This window comes from Myiozetetes cayanensis, unplaced genomic scaffold (genome assembly GCF_022539395.1).
Source record: "Myiozetetes cayanensis isolate MyiCay16 unplaced genomic scaffold, myiCay2020 scf3, whole genome shotgun sequence".
NCBI classification, from domain to species: domain Eukaryota; kingdom Metazoa; phylum Chordata; class Aves; order Passeriformes; family Tyrannidae; genus Myiozetetes; species Myiozetetes cayanensis.
Genome location: NW_026087521.1, coordinates 12,281,755 through 12,298,281, shown reverse-complemented (window position 1 = coordinate 12,298,281; position 16,527 = coordinate 12,281,755). Strand labels below are relative to the sequence as shown.

The following is a 16,527-nucleotide window of genomic DNA, read 5'->3' as shown; positions in this document are numbered from 1 at the left end:
AACAACAACAACAACAAAGAAATCCAAAAACCAACCAAAAAAAAAAAAACCAAACCAAAAATCCCAAAACAAAACAACAACAATCCCTCCCACAAAAAACAAAAACAAACAAAAACCCCCCTCCCCAAAACAGAAAACATCATGTAAGAAAAAAACCAGACCATAATATTACCAATCAACCTGAGCATTGAATAAGGGAGTATAAGTAGGAACAGAGCAGATCTTTAAAAAGTGATTTTTAAGCTGAAATATGGAGAACCTCCTTGACAATGAGATCTACCAGGTTATAGACTAGACACACAAGTTGAGTGGTAACAACCAGTCACATGAGATACGTTATACTAGAATAGACAGTAATAGAAATGCCATAGCAAGGAATCACACCTTACTTAGCAAAGAAACCAAGTGGGCAGACAGCGTCTCCTCCCTTCTCTTATTTTTGTGCTGTTAAAGAGCTTTAAGGCCAAAATATCAGGCTAGAGACAGAGAGTTTCCACCCTGTTCAAGTAACATCTTGTACAGTCCACAGAAAAAGGCAGACCAAGTGGACAGATTTCTCCCTTACCAGGTCCCATGAAACACAGTGCCATGACAGCATCTTTCCCAAAGGCCAGATGTGGAGTTCCAGTCCCTGCTAACTAAAACACATGAGGCATGCTGCTCTCAGGCAGGGCAAAATTACATGCCATGGCGCATCTGGTTCATGTGCTGGCATGCGCTCAGAGCTGACAGGTGCCTTCGACCCCTCTGTTTTGCTTAAGTTCTATCTGCACCTTCTAATTCATCAAAATATTCTGTAGGGCTCCTGAAATTTATTTGCAAGTAACCTGTCAAGGGTTCGATAAAGCCTTGGAAAGGCTTTCTGAAAGAAGGCACACTTCCTTGGCAATAGATACTCTCAGCTCAGTTTTCCTTAGGTCCACTGTTTCACTTGGCCACCTCACACTAATCACTTTAACCTCAGCACTTCAGTTTCTTCACATGTAAAATGATGAAGACACCTCCATGGAGTGCTTCCAGGCATCAGAAGTGAGCCTGGGTCAGTATCTGTTAGCACTGGCCTAGATGATCCTGAACACACCAGGATTCACAGCATGAATACTAAGGATAGGACTCAGCCTTAATTCTTAACATTCCTTCATTTTCCAATGAAGGGCACAGAAACTCTGCCTGCACCTGGGGAGAACAAGCCCCCTTGCCCAGGCAGCTCTCCAGCGAGAGGCCAGGAGTCAGTGCCCACTGGGTGCTCTGCCCTCCCACCAGGATTGCCAGGGGAGAGCTCTGTGGGCAATACCCACCCCAGAGATCTCTGGCAGGGCTGCAGAGAGGCACGGCCTGAACTAAAGCCATTCACTAGGGTACTGTAATTACCTCTTCCCATTAATTCTATAGGGAGTCTCTGGATAGTCAATTTAGTGCCTGGCTTATTCACCTCAAATCTGAGATACTGTAGAAAACATCTGTGCCTCCTAAATTGGAAGTAATTCCTGTTGGAACTCTGACCTTGTCTCAGAAAGCCATGAACATCCCTGGATACAGAACCCATTGATGGTCCATGTGTAACACGGTCTGTGTTCAGTCCTCTTACAACCCTGCACTCCATCACCCACCTGAATGAGACTCCATACACCTCTCCAGGCACCATCAAAATTATCCTCACTGGTCCTTGTTTAAGTACTAGATTTTCGTGTTTGTGATCTGTGTGCCCATGTTGATGCAGCAGACAAGCCTCTAGCCAGTGAGGTGTTCCAGCAAGGAGACAACCTATCCTAGGAGGTGTGGTTTGGGACATAGAAAAATTCCTGGCTTTCTGCACATCTCATCTTGTGTTTTCTCCACTCCTCTGTGGGCTAAGAGGTCTGATTTTCCCAAATGTCCTAGGTGTTGGCTTGGCTGCTTGCACCCCCAGGTGCTGTGACAGCTTTTCCTCAGCCCACGAGCAAGTGAGTGATGCTCTCCTTGAGCAGACTAAGGGCTGGAGTAAGAGGGAAAAACACCTGCCAGCCAAGAGATCTGGTCTGTAGGGATGTAGTGTAACCAAGGATTTTCTTGATTTAATTTCTCATCCAGGGCAGGGGATGTCCCTCCTTACAGTGCTCCCCCCAAGGACCTGCTTTCATGGCCCAACTCTTCTCAGCAATCCGAAGATTTGAAATTAATTCTGTCACAGGCCCAGCTGTCAAGCCGTAGTGCAGATACAGCTTACAGCTGATGCACAGCCAGGGTCATGACACTTTGTTCAGTTGTTTTCTGAGTCAAGGGCCACCATCCTCTCACCAGCAAACATTTTCAAGATGCCATTTCTTTATTTCCTTTTTGCTCCCAAGGTAGCTTGCTGGGGGAGAAAAATTAACCTGCATGCAAAACACCTGGCAGTGATAAGAAAGGCCAAAGATGGATACTTTTGTATGTTACTTAAAATCAATCCACTTTTGAGCAAACTATTTGAATCCCTTATTAAAAAGCAGTATCATTAAGATTGTGATGCAGCTGCAAATGGTGCTCAAATTGAGCACCTCTTTCAAACAGGTGAAACCCAGTACCTGTGTTATACATTAAATTGATCTTGCCAGCTTAACCACTGTTGATGTCTGTCCTATAGTGGGGAGAGGATACAAGTTGTCAAGTTATCCAGGCCCCTTTAAAGCTAGTGGAGATTATTCCTCATTAGTGCAGCACTTTTTCCCTCCATTTGTAAGGAAAGCTTTGGGCACAACTCTCATGTGTTCCATGTGGCTCTTCTTAGGATAAAAATGTATTTTATCCCAGGCTTAAGAAAGAGTGTTTTTCTGTGTCCCTCTACTTCTGCCCTAAGAAGAGCCCATGTCCAGCTCTGCATTTCTTTTGCACATTGTTTTTCTCTGGAAGCACAGCTCTCAGCCTGTCCACTGCACAAGCACCTCGCACTTCTTTGCATGTACATTACAGAAATGCCATTTTTTTTATGTATAGGACCGGCCCTTATAGACATGTCATGAACTTAATTCTGGTCAAAGGTATTGAGAAATAAAGGGTAATGATAAGCTGAACACTAAGGGTCTGATATTGCTTTCTTTGCACCCCAAAACTTGTTAAAAGTGATGCAAAGGAATATAAATTGTGCAAGGAATGCAAGAAATATTGTCCCCACTTACTATATTATGGTTAACTGCTAGATAACAGAATGAATCCCTCCATAGCCATCACTCCATGCTCTTCATTGTCAAGATATTCTCATGTTTTTGGCACAAATGATTTAGTGAGAGCTTATGTTGCATTTGGTGCAAAAAATGTTTATCCTCATTTTGCAACATTAAAATACAAATTATATATTCTAGTTCTAACAACAACTGCTCATGTGGAAAAGCATTTTCATCTGCTTCATTTTTTTTTAGTAGAAAGCAATGATTTGAAAAATGAATTTAAACTAATGTATTAACAGATTTATAAAAACAACATAAATAGTTCAAACATTAGATAGCTATCTGAATATTCACAACATTTATGCCAAATTTAATATGATGTGGTTTGTGCTTCTATGACATTTCTATTATGTTTCTAAAAAGTGCATGCTGAATTTTATATGAAAATATAAACACTGATTTGAAATATCAGGAAATAATTTGTTCAATTTTTATTTTCAAAAGAGATGAAAAGTCCTATATTGCCTCTAAACCTCATCAGGGTTTTATGACTAATCACAGTGCTGCATGCATTGAAAGGCATTTTCTAACTTGTGTTGTATTTCATTGTTTGCTGTCATTGGTTTTACACTAGAATAAGGTAAGTACTTGCCCTGAACCAGTACCAAATGTATGTTTCTGTTACAATTACAGCTGTTTCACAAAGTTTTTTCAATGATGAGTTGATGAAAAAACATTTGTACTGTCTAAGATGTGCCACATAGCTCTTGAGGGCCCTGATCCTGCAGCACTTCCCCAGTGAACACTGGGGGAAGTCAAACTTAGCAGGAATTGTTCAGCAGTGGGAATTTCACTGAGGCTGCGGTGGGAAGGACTTCTCCTTCCTCTGCTTCTGACAGGGTTCAATGAGACCTGCTAATGGAGGGCACCCAGTGTTGCTTGGGTGGCCAAAGAGCAATTCACACTTTTTCCTGTAATTAATGAGCACAGGGGTGAAGCCAAGCCAGGCAGGGTATGTCAGTCAGTCTGCACGGTGGCATAGCCACGTGTGCCCCTTAAACACAGAGCCAGTGTCTGCCAGGTAATTTTTCTGGTTTGTGTAACTCAGCTGCTTTGTGCTGGTGCAGGTAATAGATACCATTAACCAGCACAGTTACTGAGCCCTGGGCTCAAATGTTAACCTCACCGAAGCCAAAGAGTATTTGTCATTGATTGAGCCATCAGGACTTCAGTCAGAGCACATCACTTTTCTCCTTTTAGTACCCTCCTAACAAAGCATTTATAATTCAGCCTCAAAATTTACTCCAAACCTAGTCCTGAGGGGCATGCCTTTTCTGTGTTCTGAGGTTTTGTTCCTGTTTCATTTTGTTATTCAAATATTTTTGTTTTCATTTGGTTCCTCTTGTGGCCTGTCAATTAAAAACACAGAAATAATGAACAACATTAGTATATACCAGGGTTGTGCACCACATATTTTGCATTCCATTTGGCTATGTTCCATTTTCATAAACTTGAAACTGCAAATTTGTAGTTCAAACTGTGCTTTAGTAAACAAACAATAAATGAAATACTCTATTAAAACCTAAAGATCCAGAGAGACTCCTTCTCATAAATTGCTTTATTGTTGGTATGTATTGAATATGCCCTAGACAGTTTTTGTTTTGTTCTTCTGTATTGGCTGCATATTGCTTTCACACAACTAGCACAACTCCAGTGACTTCACTGGAGAGTTATTTAGGGTTTCCTACATAAATTAAAGCAGTATTATCTTCCATTTAAATTTTAATAGTGCACTCAAAACTGTCAAACAGATTATACAATAGTTGCTCCTATTAATTTATTTTTTGCTGTGTGTTCCATCAGCAATACACAGATAGCTTTGGATCTGAACTTGCCTGATTGACTGATGGTTCAGTGAATGCACAGAAAAGGCAGAAGGCTCAGCAGATGCTGACCAGTCTATTACACACTCATGAAGTGGCCTTCAAGTTGCCATTGCTATCTGAACAAAAGCTCCCTCCAGAACCTCCATTATGGAAGGGGGGATATATTCCTAATATAACTTGATGCTGCCCAGCACATTTTGGGTGCTCCAAACAGGAAAACAACAACAAAAGTATGGTAGAGCTTTTTATCAGTCTGTGAAAATACAAATTCAATTTACTACAGTATTGAAAGCATTTTTACATTCACCAAAGGCAAGAAATGCGTAAGTACTCCTACAGACTACATTATATAATTCTTCCTGTGATTTTATGAAGCACTACTGATCTCTCTTACACAGTGCTTGTCTCATACCAATATATAAAATTAATTCAGAAAAAAATAAAAAATATAGACCTACTCTGATTTTGTGGTGCAGTAGGATACTATACTATAATGCAGAGGGTGTACATATTTACCCATGGCAAGAGTGAAAATCATGCTATTTCTATAGTAGGCATGAAGTTTTTCTGTGGCATCCAACTAGTAGCTGGAAAGTCTGCCTCAGACATCAGTGAGGACAAGTATGAACAATGTCACTGCAAGTAAAAAAAAATTTAAGCATTTAACTCCTGAGAATTTAGATTTCTCTTATTTTTCACACACTGCACTACTCTGGTAGTCAGTGTAAGACATAAATATATACTTCTTTCTAATGTCTTGATCATCTTATAGCAGAACAAAATTATATACATAAAAAATTAAGTAAATCCCTTTTAAGTTATTAGGTACCCATTTGTTCTTTTTCTCAATTCTCTTTTTTTTTTTTTTCCCCCCGTTTGTTGTTTTAAACATCCTCACCATAACTTTAAGGCCAGATTCAAAAGGGTTAGTCATTTGAAGTAGAGGCCAGGTGAACCTAGCATTGTCCATAACAAGTCCTGACAATCTCTGCTGAGCTGTTGCTGAACACGAGCAGACCAAAGGCAGGATAGAGATGGGGGTATGTGAAGGCTCCCGAGACATGAACTGCAGCTGAGCACATGCCCCAGCTGTCCAAGTCTTACCCAAGCTGAGGTTCTCACAGCTAAGCTCACTCCTAAATCTAACCAAGTCTGGAAATGGCAATTTTTTCAGCCAAACACTTTGACAGGCTCTGTTCGGTCCCATGTACTGAGATCAAAGCTGCTGAGAGTTGGGCTGTTCTTTCTCCCAGGCCTATCTCCTGCATTTTGGCTGCAGAGCAGCCTTCTCCCAGGAGATAGGTACTCCATCCTCACCTCATGGTTAGGATCTTTTCCTGAGAGGTTGGATGTGGCCTTGAAGGCCCTGTTTTTAAGAACAACCCACTTCCCAGGTAGTGGGAATTAAAGGAAAGCCAAAATTAAGACCTCCTTCAAGCTTCATGACCAACAGCAGTCACTTTCAGGAGCAAGTCTGGGGTTGTGATTTCCCTCCTGCCTTCCTTGGCCTTGGAGTGAGTGAGGGTGGTGTTCCACTGAGATCACTAAAGGAACAGAATGAAGACTGACCCTCAGTGCTGCTTTGCACTGGAGCTACCAAGTGGCATTAAAATTATATAAACTCATCACTGACACTCTCTCACAAAAAAAGTCTTAGAAATCAGCATGAGCCTTTCCTTTTTACTTGAAGTTGGATGAAAGTGAGGACAAGGCAACTTCAAACATTAACCCCTCTCTCAATTGCCAAATGCTCTAGAGCTCTGCCTTACTGTGAGAGTGCCAAAAGTTGTGCCAAGTGTAGATCTGTTTGCCTTCATTGTCACCAGGAGCTGTGACAATTTCATTCTTGTACGTACATTCCAGTGACAAAAAATAATACAAAAATTAAAAATTGCAAAGCCTTGGAAGACTAGTCAGGAAGTGACTTGGATTTGCTTAGGGGTTTATAATCTAGATTTTGATATGACAACTGTTATTCAGTTAAGTCAATTGTGTTCAAGATTAGCTGTTGAAAAGCTGTAATTTTGTTAGACAGATTGTTTTAGATTAAATTAGCATACTACAGCAAAAGTTATCCGGAGGATAGCCTTATATTTTGCAAAACATACAATTACTCCTTTTTCCTAAGGGCCACATTCACTAAAAACAAATTTATGCACTAGGGAGGAAAGTACGACTGATTACATTATGAATATTTACTTACTCACAGACAAAACTCACAAGTGAAAACATACCTTGCATCCACAAATGGGAGATTTGTTGACTGCAGGACTTCACTTCATAGATCTGCCCTCTCATGGTTCCTTCTGCCCTCAATGGGAGAAGCTTAGGTGGGATGGGCCTTGTCCTCCACGTAGGTCTTCCAAACAAGTGTGCCTCCTTGAATTAGGCTGCAGACAGTCTGTCTCTTGCCTGGTCTCCTCCCAGACACCATGATGCTTAGTTCCTACATCTTCCTTTAATTTGGAAGAGGGTGCATAGGGGAGGGAAACATGAATCTGCATAAAAGTGTTGTACTTCACTTCCTATATGGTAAAAGGAGAAGATAATGAAGTGGAGTAAAGCTTTTCTTCTGTTCTCAAGATAAAGCAGTTAATCATTGAAGGCAGAAGGATGAATGGAGTACAAAACCACTGGAGATAAATTCTATGAAGTGTGCACACAGCTTCAGTGAATCTGGCCCTAGGCAGCACAAGTTTGCATCAGCTGAAAGCTCTTGACCTTTCCCTAAAATAATGAATTGTAAATAAATGCAAAGTGGGACAGATTCTCAATTGCCTGGTACCTTGCAGTTAATACAAAGGCTGTGCTTAACACCAGTTTGCACAGGCTTGAAAGGTCATGCAAGGACAAAGAAGAATCAATCCCACTAGCTGACTGCTCCAAAAGAATTTAAAGTACATATTTTAATGTCTTGACACTCTTCTCTTCCTCCACCCTTTGATTTCAACAGCACTCGCAAACAAAATTACATGATGAATTTTTCACGACAACATGGGCTCAGGCATTTCTACAACAGAAGACGAAGGTCACTTAGACGATATCCATGAAGAAACGAGAAATTTATTTTTTTTCCTCCCAACATGTGATGTGTTGCTTTCCATTCTTTGAATCTAGCACTGCGTCTGGTATCAGGACTTTTCTGCAGCTGGCTTGATGAATAACTGAAAGCCTTTCTCAAGACAGAGTGTACACCACTTTTTCGCACTGTGAACTAATGAGAAGTGACTTATTTTCTCATAGGTAAATGTTTTAATGTTGATGTGTCTGTGAAAATTGTGATCTGTTGTAATATCAGTTACAGTGGCAGTATTGGAAGTAAGCAACTAATTCTGTTTAACAGGAAAAAAAAAGTTTAAGCACAAAGACTTTTCAGATTTTATGTTTATAAAAACCTACATACTAAGTACAGAATTTACCATCCTTTGTCACATAGGTATTTATGTGCACTGTATTTCAGCTCTGTGTCATTTTATATGATTAAGTTATCATTGTTTGTCCTCTTTGTATTCTCTTCTACAACATGACACATTGGCACTGTATTTACTTGTTTTGTTGTTGTAATATTTTTGCTGCTGATTTTTGGGCTATTTACCTTCTTACAAAATGTATTTTAAAAAATCATCAAAGTACCTAATCCAGAAGATAATTGCCAGAGTAGTTGTAAAGGCGTTGATATCCTTTGGTCTTATTCTTTGATATGTCTGTTGGTTAGCATTGTTTTGTGGATAAAAAAGAATGCTTGACATTAAACTTTTTTCTACTAAGGAGTTGTGGATTAAGCCCCAAACAGAATTTCCCAATTCCCTGTCTAAATGTAGTCAGTTCTCTGAAACTGATTTACTTACAGTAACTGCCATTTGGTGTCTGTAGTAATGAAGTGATTTGTAAACAGTGAACGTTTCATTGTGTTCTCTTTGGTGTTTGTTTCTATTGCGGGTCATGTTTGTATCTTCTGATAAAGTTGTATCTACACCAGCAACGTTATAATGCCCCTATAGCCCTAAACTGTCTATTATCATAAATAAAATGCTTCACTTTATGGTGAACCAACCTAAAGATCCATGCTTCAATAAAGACAATGTCAACAAAGAATTCTGATGTTAGATTTTTCAAGCCATGTGAGCTTTATGTGAAATCATAAACCAAATCCTTCCACTCCATACCTAGATTCTAAAGCAAACATAAATGGAAATTTTTAATATTTAGTACAACACACTTAACAGCACTTTGCAAAAAACACAAACCAAGAGGTCTTCCTAGTCCCACATGTGGGCATGGTCCTTGGAACCGGTCCTGGTGCTAGGAATGAAATGGGATCATAGACCAATCCCCACTCCCACTTTATCTGCTCCAAAATCCAGTGTGTAAACCAGTTTCCAAGCCTTGAGAACTAGAGTACCAGTACATAAGGAGCCTGGTTTCCAAACAGCCAAAATTGCCAATTCTTAGAATCACAGACCCATTAAGGTTGGAAAAGACTTTTAATACTGAGTTGAACTGTTAACCCAGCACTGGCAAAGCCACCACTGAACCATGTCCCTAAGCACCACATCTACATGTCCTTTAAATGTCCTTTAAATACATGTCCTTTAAAAAATGTCCAGGGATGGTGACTCCACCACTTTGCTGGCCAGCTTGTGCCATGCCTGTGAAGAAATTTTTCCTAATATCCAATCTCAACCTTGCCTGCCACATTTTGAGGCCATTTCTTCTTGTTCTACAGTTTGCTACTCAGGAGAAGAGACAGATCCCCATCTCACTACAACCTCTTTTCAGGTAGTTGTGGAGACCAATAAGGACCCCCATGAAACTCCTTCAGGATAAACAATCCCAGTTCCCTGAGCTTCTCCTCACCTCCTTATCATACCTGCTATACTCTTACATCATGTTTATCTGCTTCTGGCACCACCATGGTCTGAAAAATAATGGTGTTTGTTACATATTTATATTCAGCCACATAAAAATAAAAACACATTTCATTTTTAAGAGCCTTTTGATCAAAGGTACCAGAAAAAACGGAGGTCATTCAGTGACCAATAAGTCAGCACCTTGGCTTGGTCAAAATTATGTGACAGACCTTTGGCTGACTTGGAAACTTGCTTTAACAGTCCTGCCTCCTGCAGCTGCAAACTCACTGTATGTTCTGGAGAACCATATGTGTGCTTTCAATCCTTGAAAAGAGATAAAGGATCTATTCAGTGAAATAGCAGGAAGAAAAAACATGAGGTTATTAAAGAGTATAATAGCTTAATGTTTGAGCAAGCGGTTTTAAAATATTGTAATAAGAGTTTTGCCCATTGAACAAACAAAAATGCAAGATCTAAACACTCCTATTTTTTAAGATAATTTTATTTGTTCCAATATGTCAATGGAAGGGTGATAGTTCAATCTAAAATGCATGTGGCAGCTAGTGTGTTGCCAGGGAATTAATTTATTTTAAAGACTTTAGATACAATGAGACACTTCACCTGACTTCTCTTGCCAGGCAAGAGACCAGCATAATCAGAGAAGCTGCTTTCACAGTTGTATTTGTTTCCTTTGAATAATGTATGTAATCATGACTACAGTGGAATCCCATGAGGCATTTCACCCAAACTCACTACAAACTGTGCACCAGCTTTTCTCTTCCTCACTGGTAGATTCACAAGTGATATTGTCATTTGCCCTTTCCAGATTACAGGAAGTTCTTCCATACATTTTTTCCATTTCTACAATACTCCCTGCAGCATACACATACAGTACGCTCAGTAAATGTGCTTTTTCTATTTTTCATCACATATGACTGAAAACAATGAGTCATCTGACATTAAACAGTTATTAAAATATCAAGGGTGACACAATACATAATTAATGGTAATAAAACTGTGGCACTGCTATAAAATGTACTAATAAGCTTATCTACTGGTATAAAACTTTGGCAGGCATATGGAAAATGACTTTTAGTACTTTCAGTATGCCTTATACTTCTCTTCATTTCTCCTAGCAGCTCACTAATCCGTGTTCCAGTAGAATAAGAAGAACATATGAGAAATCAAATAAAATTACATTAAAATGAAGCTCTGACCTACTGGAATTCCTGGAATAACCAAAACCTGAAGTTCTCATAATTTTGCCTAAATATTTTTCTCTTGAGCTTGCTTCAGCCAAAGATGATAACATTATCTTAATGGGAGGAGTATTTTTGAAGGACCAAATCAGGCTTTGCATGAACTGGATGAAGAGAAATGGGTAGAAATTAAATAACACTGCAAATGCACTCAATGACAAGACATTGTCAAAGAGCAAGGTACCAGCACACAAACTGGACAAATATCAGACTAGGCAACAAAACTATAGAAGGAGAATCAACAGCATAAAGCAGTTTTTAAAAATGCCATTTTGCATTGCATCAATAGAAATGTTTATGGTAAAACACAGTAAATATAAATACGTGTGCCAGTGCTGTAAAGTAGACAGTTGTCAGCTGTCAAGCCCTTCACTTAAACACAGATGTAAACAAGTTGGACAGATTGCAGAGTACAGCAGCAGAAACAAGACCCTTGAACCCATGAGCTTCCAAGTAGAGAGAGTTGTTTAGTCTAGAAAGGAAAAACATTTGGAAAGAGACATGACAACAGCCATAAACATGGATCTGTGCTTTATTTACTTGCTAACCCTTCAGGGTAAAAGTTATTGGGTGGAAATGCTGCCACAGCAACACCTCATCATTTATCCAGTGGGCAATGGGGGTTGGTTATTATCCAAACAGGAAACCAGTGTGAGGCCCCAGATAAACCCTGCTCAGTTCAGCCTATGTTAAACATGTCCCTAAAGAGCTCTTCAAGGGCTGTTAGCAATCAGGAGCAGCTGAGGCCATGCAACCACTTGCAGTACATCTGTGCAGGAGCAGACAGAGCACCCACCACTCACAGGTGGTGGATCTGCTGCTGGAAGAAAAGACCACGAGGTATGAGGCTGCAAACATACATACGGGTGACATGTGGACGAACAGCCTAGTGTTCTCCTCTGTTACTGCTGTTTTCTGCCTGTTGCTTTTTCTTCCCCATGTTATTTTGGTTCAGCTCAAGGGACTGAGCTGGCAGTAAGCCTAAGGACTTAGGCCTGTTTGTGGCTAATTCCACAGAGCCTCATGGGGAAAGTTTTAGCTGGCACGCAGCAAGGTGGGGCCCAGTAAAAATGCTATTCCAGGAGTGGAGGAATACTTGACTGTACTGAAATATGCTGATAAATGTTGGGTTTATAATTTGAATCTGTATTTCTTTTAACAGAAAGCAAGTTTCATAAGCTGCTTTTTTAAAAAGAAGAGGATGTGATTGTGCTTTTGAGCTCTGCTGCTTGGGGGACATCTGTAGAAGTTAGTGGCAAAGAAGCTCTTTCAGAGGTCTTGGCTGTTTCCCTGATTGCCTCTGGGCCAAAGGCAGAACTCTGGGAGGTACTGAGTAATCAGAGGCGTCAGGGCTACTTCTGCATTAAGATGATATTGCTAATACCCTCAAGTCCCTCTTTCCCTGCACACTGACTGTACAGACACACTCCAGCCCTCTGCTGATTCCTTAGAGCTCCAGGTGGGCTAGAAACAGCAGGTGCAAAGCCATTCAACTGGTTTATGCCCACAAATGGACACCCAGCTTAGTTGATTAAAAATCTCACCCTTCTCAATAAGTATCTTAAAATTACTTGAGTTTAGACACTTTCAAGGAACTTTGCATGGCAAACAGGAAAGTGTCCTAATGTTTGAGCCTCTGCTAGAATAATTGTTTTATTACAGACAATAACAAAGCTTGACATGACTAATGTGCCTATATAGGATGTGGGTAGTAACTAATGAACAGCAGCACTTTGAGAACCAAGCCTACTGCCACTGAAATCAGTGGGAAAATCCCTGTAAATCTAAATATGTTTCACTTCATATGGAGATGTTCACCACAACTTTACTAATTCAACTGGGTTGGCATGTCCTAGGACCTGTGTAACACTCCATGGTCAAATATATACAGGATTTTTTCTGCCTTAGAAAGTTGTCTCATTCTTAGAAGATAGAGGTAGGACACAATGGGGAGTGACCCAGTCGATGGAGCCAATCTGACCCAGTTTACTAATTTGGGATGTTCCATACGGGATGTATATGCCAATGACACAGTCAGGAACATCGGAAGTCATCGCACTCCCCAGCCACCTCCCCTACCCATACTCACCATCAGTGGCTGCTGGGGGAAGGTGAGAACTAAACAGCCCCACACTGGAGCTCTAAGCAGCCATGAGTGCTGGATCTGGCCTTTGGCAGCACCTCACAGCTTTCCTTATGCTGCTGGCGAGAGTGGCTCCCGCTGCTCCATCCCCTGTGAGCCAGATGAGCCCTCAAAGCTCACACTGAGCCCTCTGTCAGCACACAGCTCCAGTGGTGCGTGTGCGCGCTTAACATTCCACAGTTATGCTCCACAGGAGTGTTTTTAGTCTCTTCAATTGTCCACATCTTTTATTCTGTATTAACTTTCCCTCCCTTTTCTTGTTTTGACCAAAAATCCTCTTTTCATCCTGTTGCTACTGATTTCAGCACCACATTAATCCCTGCCCTTCTCTCAGAGCTGAAGAACCGCAGCATCTTTTACTGTTTTAGACAATGCTGGAGAGAAGCAATGAAAGGAACTATGAACCTTCAAGTGCATCATGCTAAAATGCGCACAAGAAAATAAAACCAGACAGTATTTAAATGCAACCATTGACACAATTAGTGTAACATAATCCTCAGTGTGGATTACTGGAGCATTCAAAATGATTTATACCTGCATGGATTTTTCCAGCAGGAAATCTGCTATTCCCACGTTTGTTTCAGGCTTTCTCCTTTCCTTCCTTTTTGTGTAAGGTGTATAAGTACGTCTGTCTATGGTATGTTACTGAAATTTAAGTTTTACTGGCAATAAAGCATTTCAGAATTTCTGTACCTCAGTGGTGAGGCTACACCTTCATAAGTTAATGACACCTGCATTCTAACACAGGCTACAGATGTTCAAGTTCAGAAAAAAATAGATTGTGGATAAATAACTATGAATCAAAAAAGATGTTTTTCCCAAAGCGTCTCCACTTACCCAGTTCTGTATAACAATGGCATCCAATATCATTCTGTGTGACATCTGATGTATGCAGGATTTTGTAACATATCACTCTGAAACTGTGCATCAAAATGCCGATCTGTTACAGCCTATTTTGGATAAACAAACCTCATCTTTAAAATGCAACAAGCACCACAGTGCACCTCAGCACTACACCCACACAAAACCAAACAAGTCATGTCCTGCACGTTGTTCCCTGCCAGCCAGAGACCACCCCATGCTCCCCAGGTGTACTTTTATATTCAAACCACAAACAAATTACATTTACGGTATGTATTTCATGCATGTCTACATCTATCTGAGGTTCAATAAGGCAAAGGGCCAGGTCCTGCACTTGGGTTGCAGCAATCCCATACAGCACTATAGGCTGGGGGAGGAGTGGCTTGAGTGCTGTTTGCTGGAAAGGGACTTGGGGGTGCTGGTTGACAGTGGCACTTTGGACTGTATCAATAATAGTGTGGCCAGCAGGATGGGGACAGTGATCATCGATCAACCCCCTGTACTCAGCACTGGTGAGGCCACACGTCGAGTGCTGTGTTTGGTTTGGGGCCTCTCGTTTTAAAAAGAACATTGAGGTGTTGGAGCGTGTCCAGCAAAGAGCAACAAGGCTCAGGAAAGGTTTAGGAAACATGTCTTATGGGGAGCAGCTGAAAGAGCTGGGGTTGTTTAGTCTCCAGGAGGCTCAGGGGGAACCTATAAGTCCCCGAAAGGAGGTTGTGGTGAAGTGGGGCCGGTCGCTTCCACTGTGCCTGCAGTGAGAGGACCAGAGGAAACGGCCTTGAGCTGAGACAGGGGAGATTCAGATCAGGTATCAGAAAACAAAATTTCACTGTTAAGGTGGGCAGGCATTGGAATAGGCTGCCCAGAGATGTAGTGGAGTCACCATCCCTGGAGGTGTTCAAGAGGCTTCTGGATCTGGTGCTGGGTGATACGGATTAGTGGTTTACTGGTTACACAAGTGGTGCTGGGTGGACCTGATGATCATAGAGGTCCCTTCCAACCTCTACGACTCCACGCCTCAAGGAGGGGCCGGGGGTGACAGCGCCGGTGACACCGCGGGAGCGGGCGCGGCAGAGCCCGCGCAGGCCGCGCCGCCGGGGGCGCGCACGGCCCCGCCGCACCCTGGGACTGGTAGGCCGCGGCGGGGACGCGCCCGGCGGGGGCTGCGGAGGGGACTACGAGTCCCAGGCGCGCCCGCGGCCGCGGGGCGGGAGGAGGCGGGGGCCGGTGCCCGCCCGCACCCCCGGGCTCCTCAGCTTGGAGCCGAGCGGCGGCTGGAGGAGCCGGGCTGAAGGGAGGCGGCGCCGGGAGGTGAGCGGAGCGGAGCCCGGCCGGGCGGGCGGGGGTGAGCGCGGCGTGGGGGGACGGTGGCGGAGGGGTCCTTGCTGAGGGGATCCCTCTCCCCCTCAGCGGATTCCTCTCCCCCGTGAGCGGATCCCTCTCCCCCTCAACGGATCCCTCTCCCCCTCAGCGGATCCCTCTCCCCCTCAGCGGATCCCTCTCCCCCATGAGCGGATCCCTCTCCCCCGTGAGCGGATCCCTCTCCCCCGTCAGCGGATCCCTCTCCCCCGTGAGCGGATCCCTCTCCCCCTCAGCGGGTCTCTCTCTCTCCCGGTGAGCGGATCTCTCCTGAGGGATCGTGAGAAGCGTCGCTCGGGTCGGGCTATCCCGGTGCCTGCGGCTCCAGCTCGGTCACCCCGGCCAGGGGGTGGCCTGGGGGTCTTGTCCCCACTCCCTTCGCCCCCTCACCCCGGTCGGCCCCGGGAGCCGCCGGAGCCCCGCGGGCGGCGGGGGCGGTGTCAAAGGCACCGGGAGCGGTGTCAGGGGCAGCGGGAGCGGGGTCAGAAGCGCCGGGGCAGCCCGGGCCGCTCCGCACCCCCCAGCACCCAAGGGGAAACCAGGGGGAGGTTGAGAGATCAGTCATTTCCTCGTGAGGTGGCCGCAACCCTCCGGCTTTGGGCTGCGGGCTGTCGGTTTGGGTCGGAGCGACTCTCCAAGTAATTACAGTTATTACAACAAGTAATAACTGCTTTGCACTTTGTTGCACCAGCTTCAACCCAGAGATCTTCAAAACCTTTCCCAAACCTCGACTGAGCTATTCCCTCCATCACTGCCCCCTCCACCCCGCCTCCTGCCCCTCCAGTTTTCAGTCACAGAACAAGATTTTGCCTTTCCCTATGTCAGTGTTTTTCAAGTTCTGGTTCACGAACTGTGGGAACATTTTGAACTCCTTACAAGGGATCACTGAAAGCAACTAGGAAAAGCCAACCAGAAAAGTAAGTAGGCTTAAAATTTGCTGTTCTCGTGCCCTTGCTGCTGTTGCAAAACTTTGAATTGTCTGAACATTGAAATATGGTTGAAAGCTGTTCTCAGGATGCTTCGAAATTTCAGATAAGCCAGGCAGCT

General features: G+C 43.1%; 2 protein-coding genes across 9 annotated transcripts in view; both read left to right on the top strand.

Moving 5' to 3' along the window:
* RELN (reelin) overlaps positions 1-9,103 on the top strand; it is a 283,103-nt gene extending 274,000 nt beyond the window's left edge. Inside the window, exons 64-65 of one of the 2 annotated variants that reach the window (XM_050323630.1) lie at positions 3,627-3,762; positions 7,962-9,103. In XM_050323630.1, coding sequence (XP_050179587.1) covers positions 3,627-3,756 — 130 coding nt within the window. In that variant the 3' untranslated portion in view covers positions 3,757-3,762; positions 7,962-9,103. The remainder of the gene's footprint in view (positions 1-3,626; positions 3,763-7,961) is intronic. The other variant, XM_050323631.1, reaches the window with a different exon arrangement.
* Positions 9,104-15,353: 6,250 nt separating this feature from the next.
* The window catches only part of SLC26A5 (solute carrier family 26 member 5), a 36,471-nt gene continuing 35,297 nt past the window's right edge, over positions 15,354-16,527 (top strand). For 3 of the 7 annotated variants that reach the window (XR_007629918.1, XM_050323632.1, XM_050323636.1), the window contains exon 1: positions 16,286-16,397. The gene's annotated coding sequence lies outside the window, so the exon portion shown is untranslated. Of the gene's footprint in view, positions 15,433-16,284; positions 16,398-16,527 lie in introns of those variants that run through there. The other 4 variants (XR_007629917.1, XM_050323635.1, XM_050323633.1 and 1 more) reach the window with 3 other exon arrangements.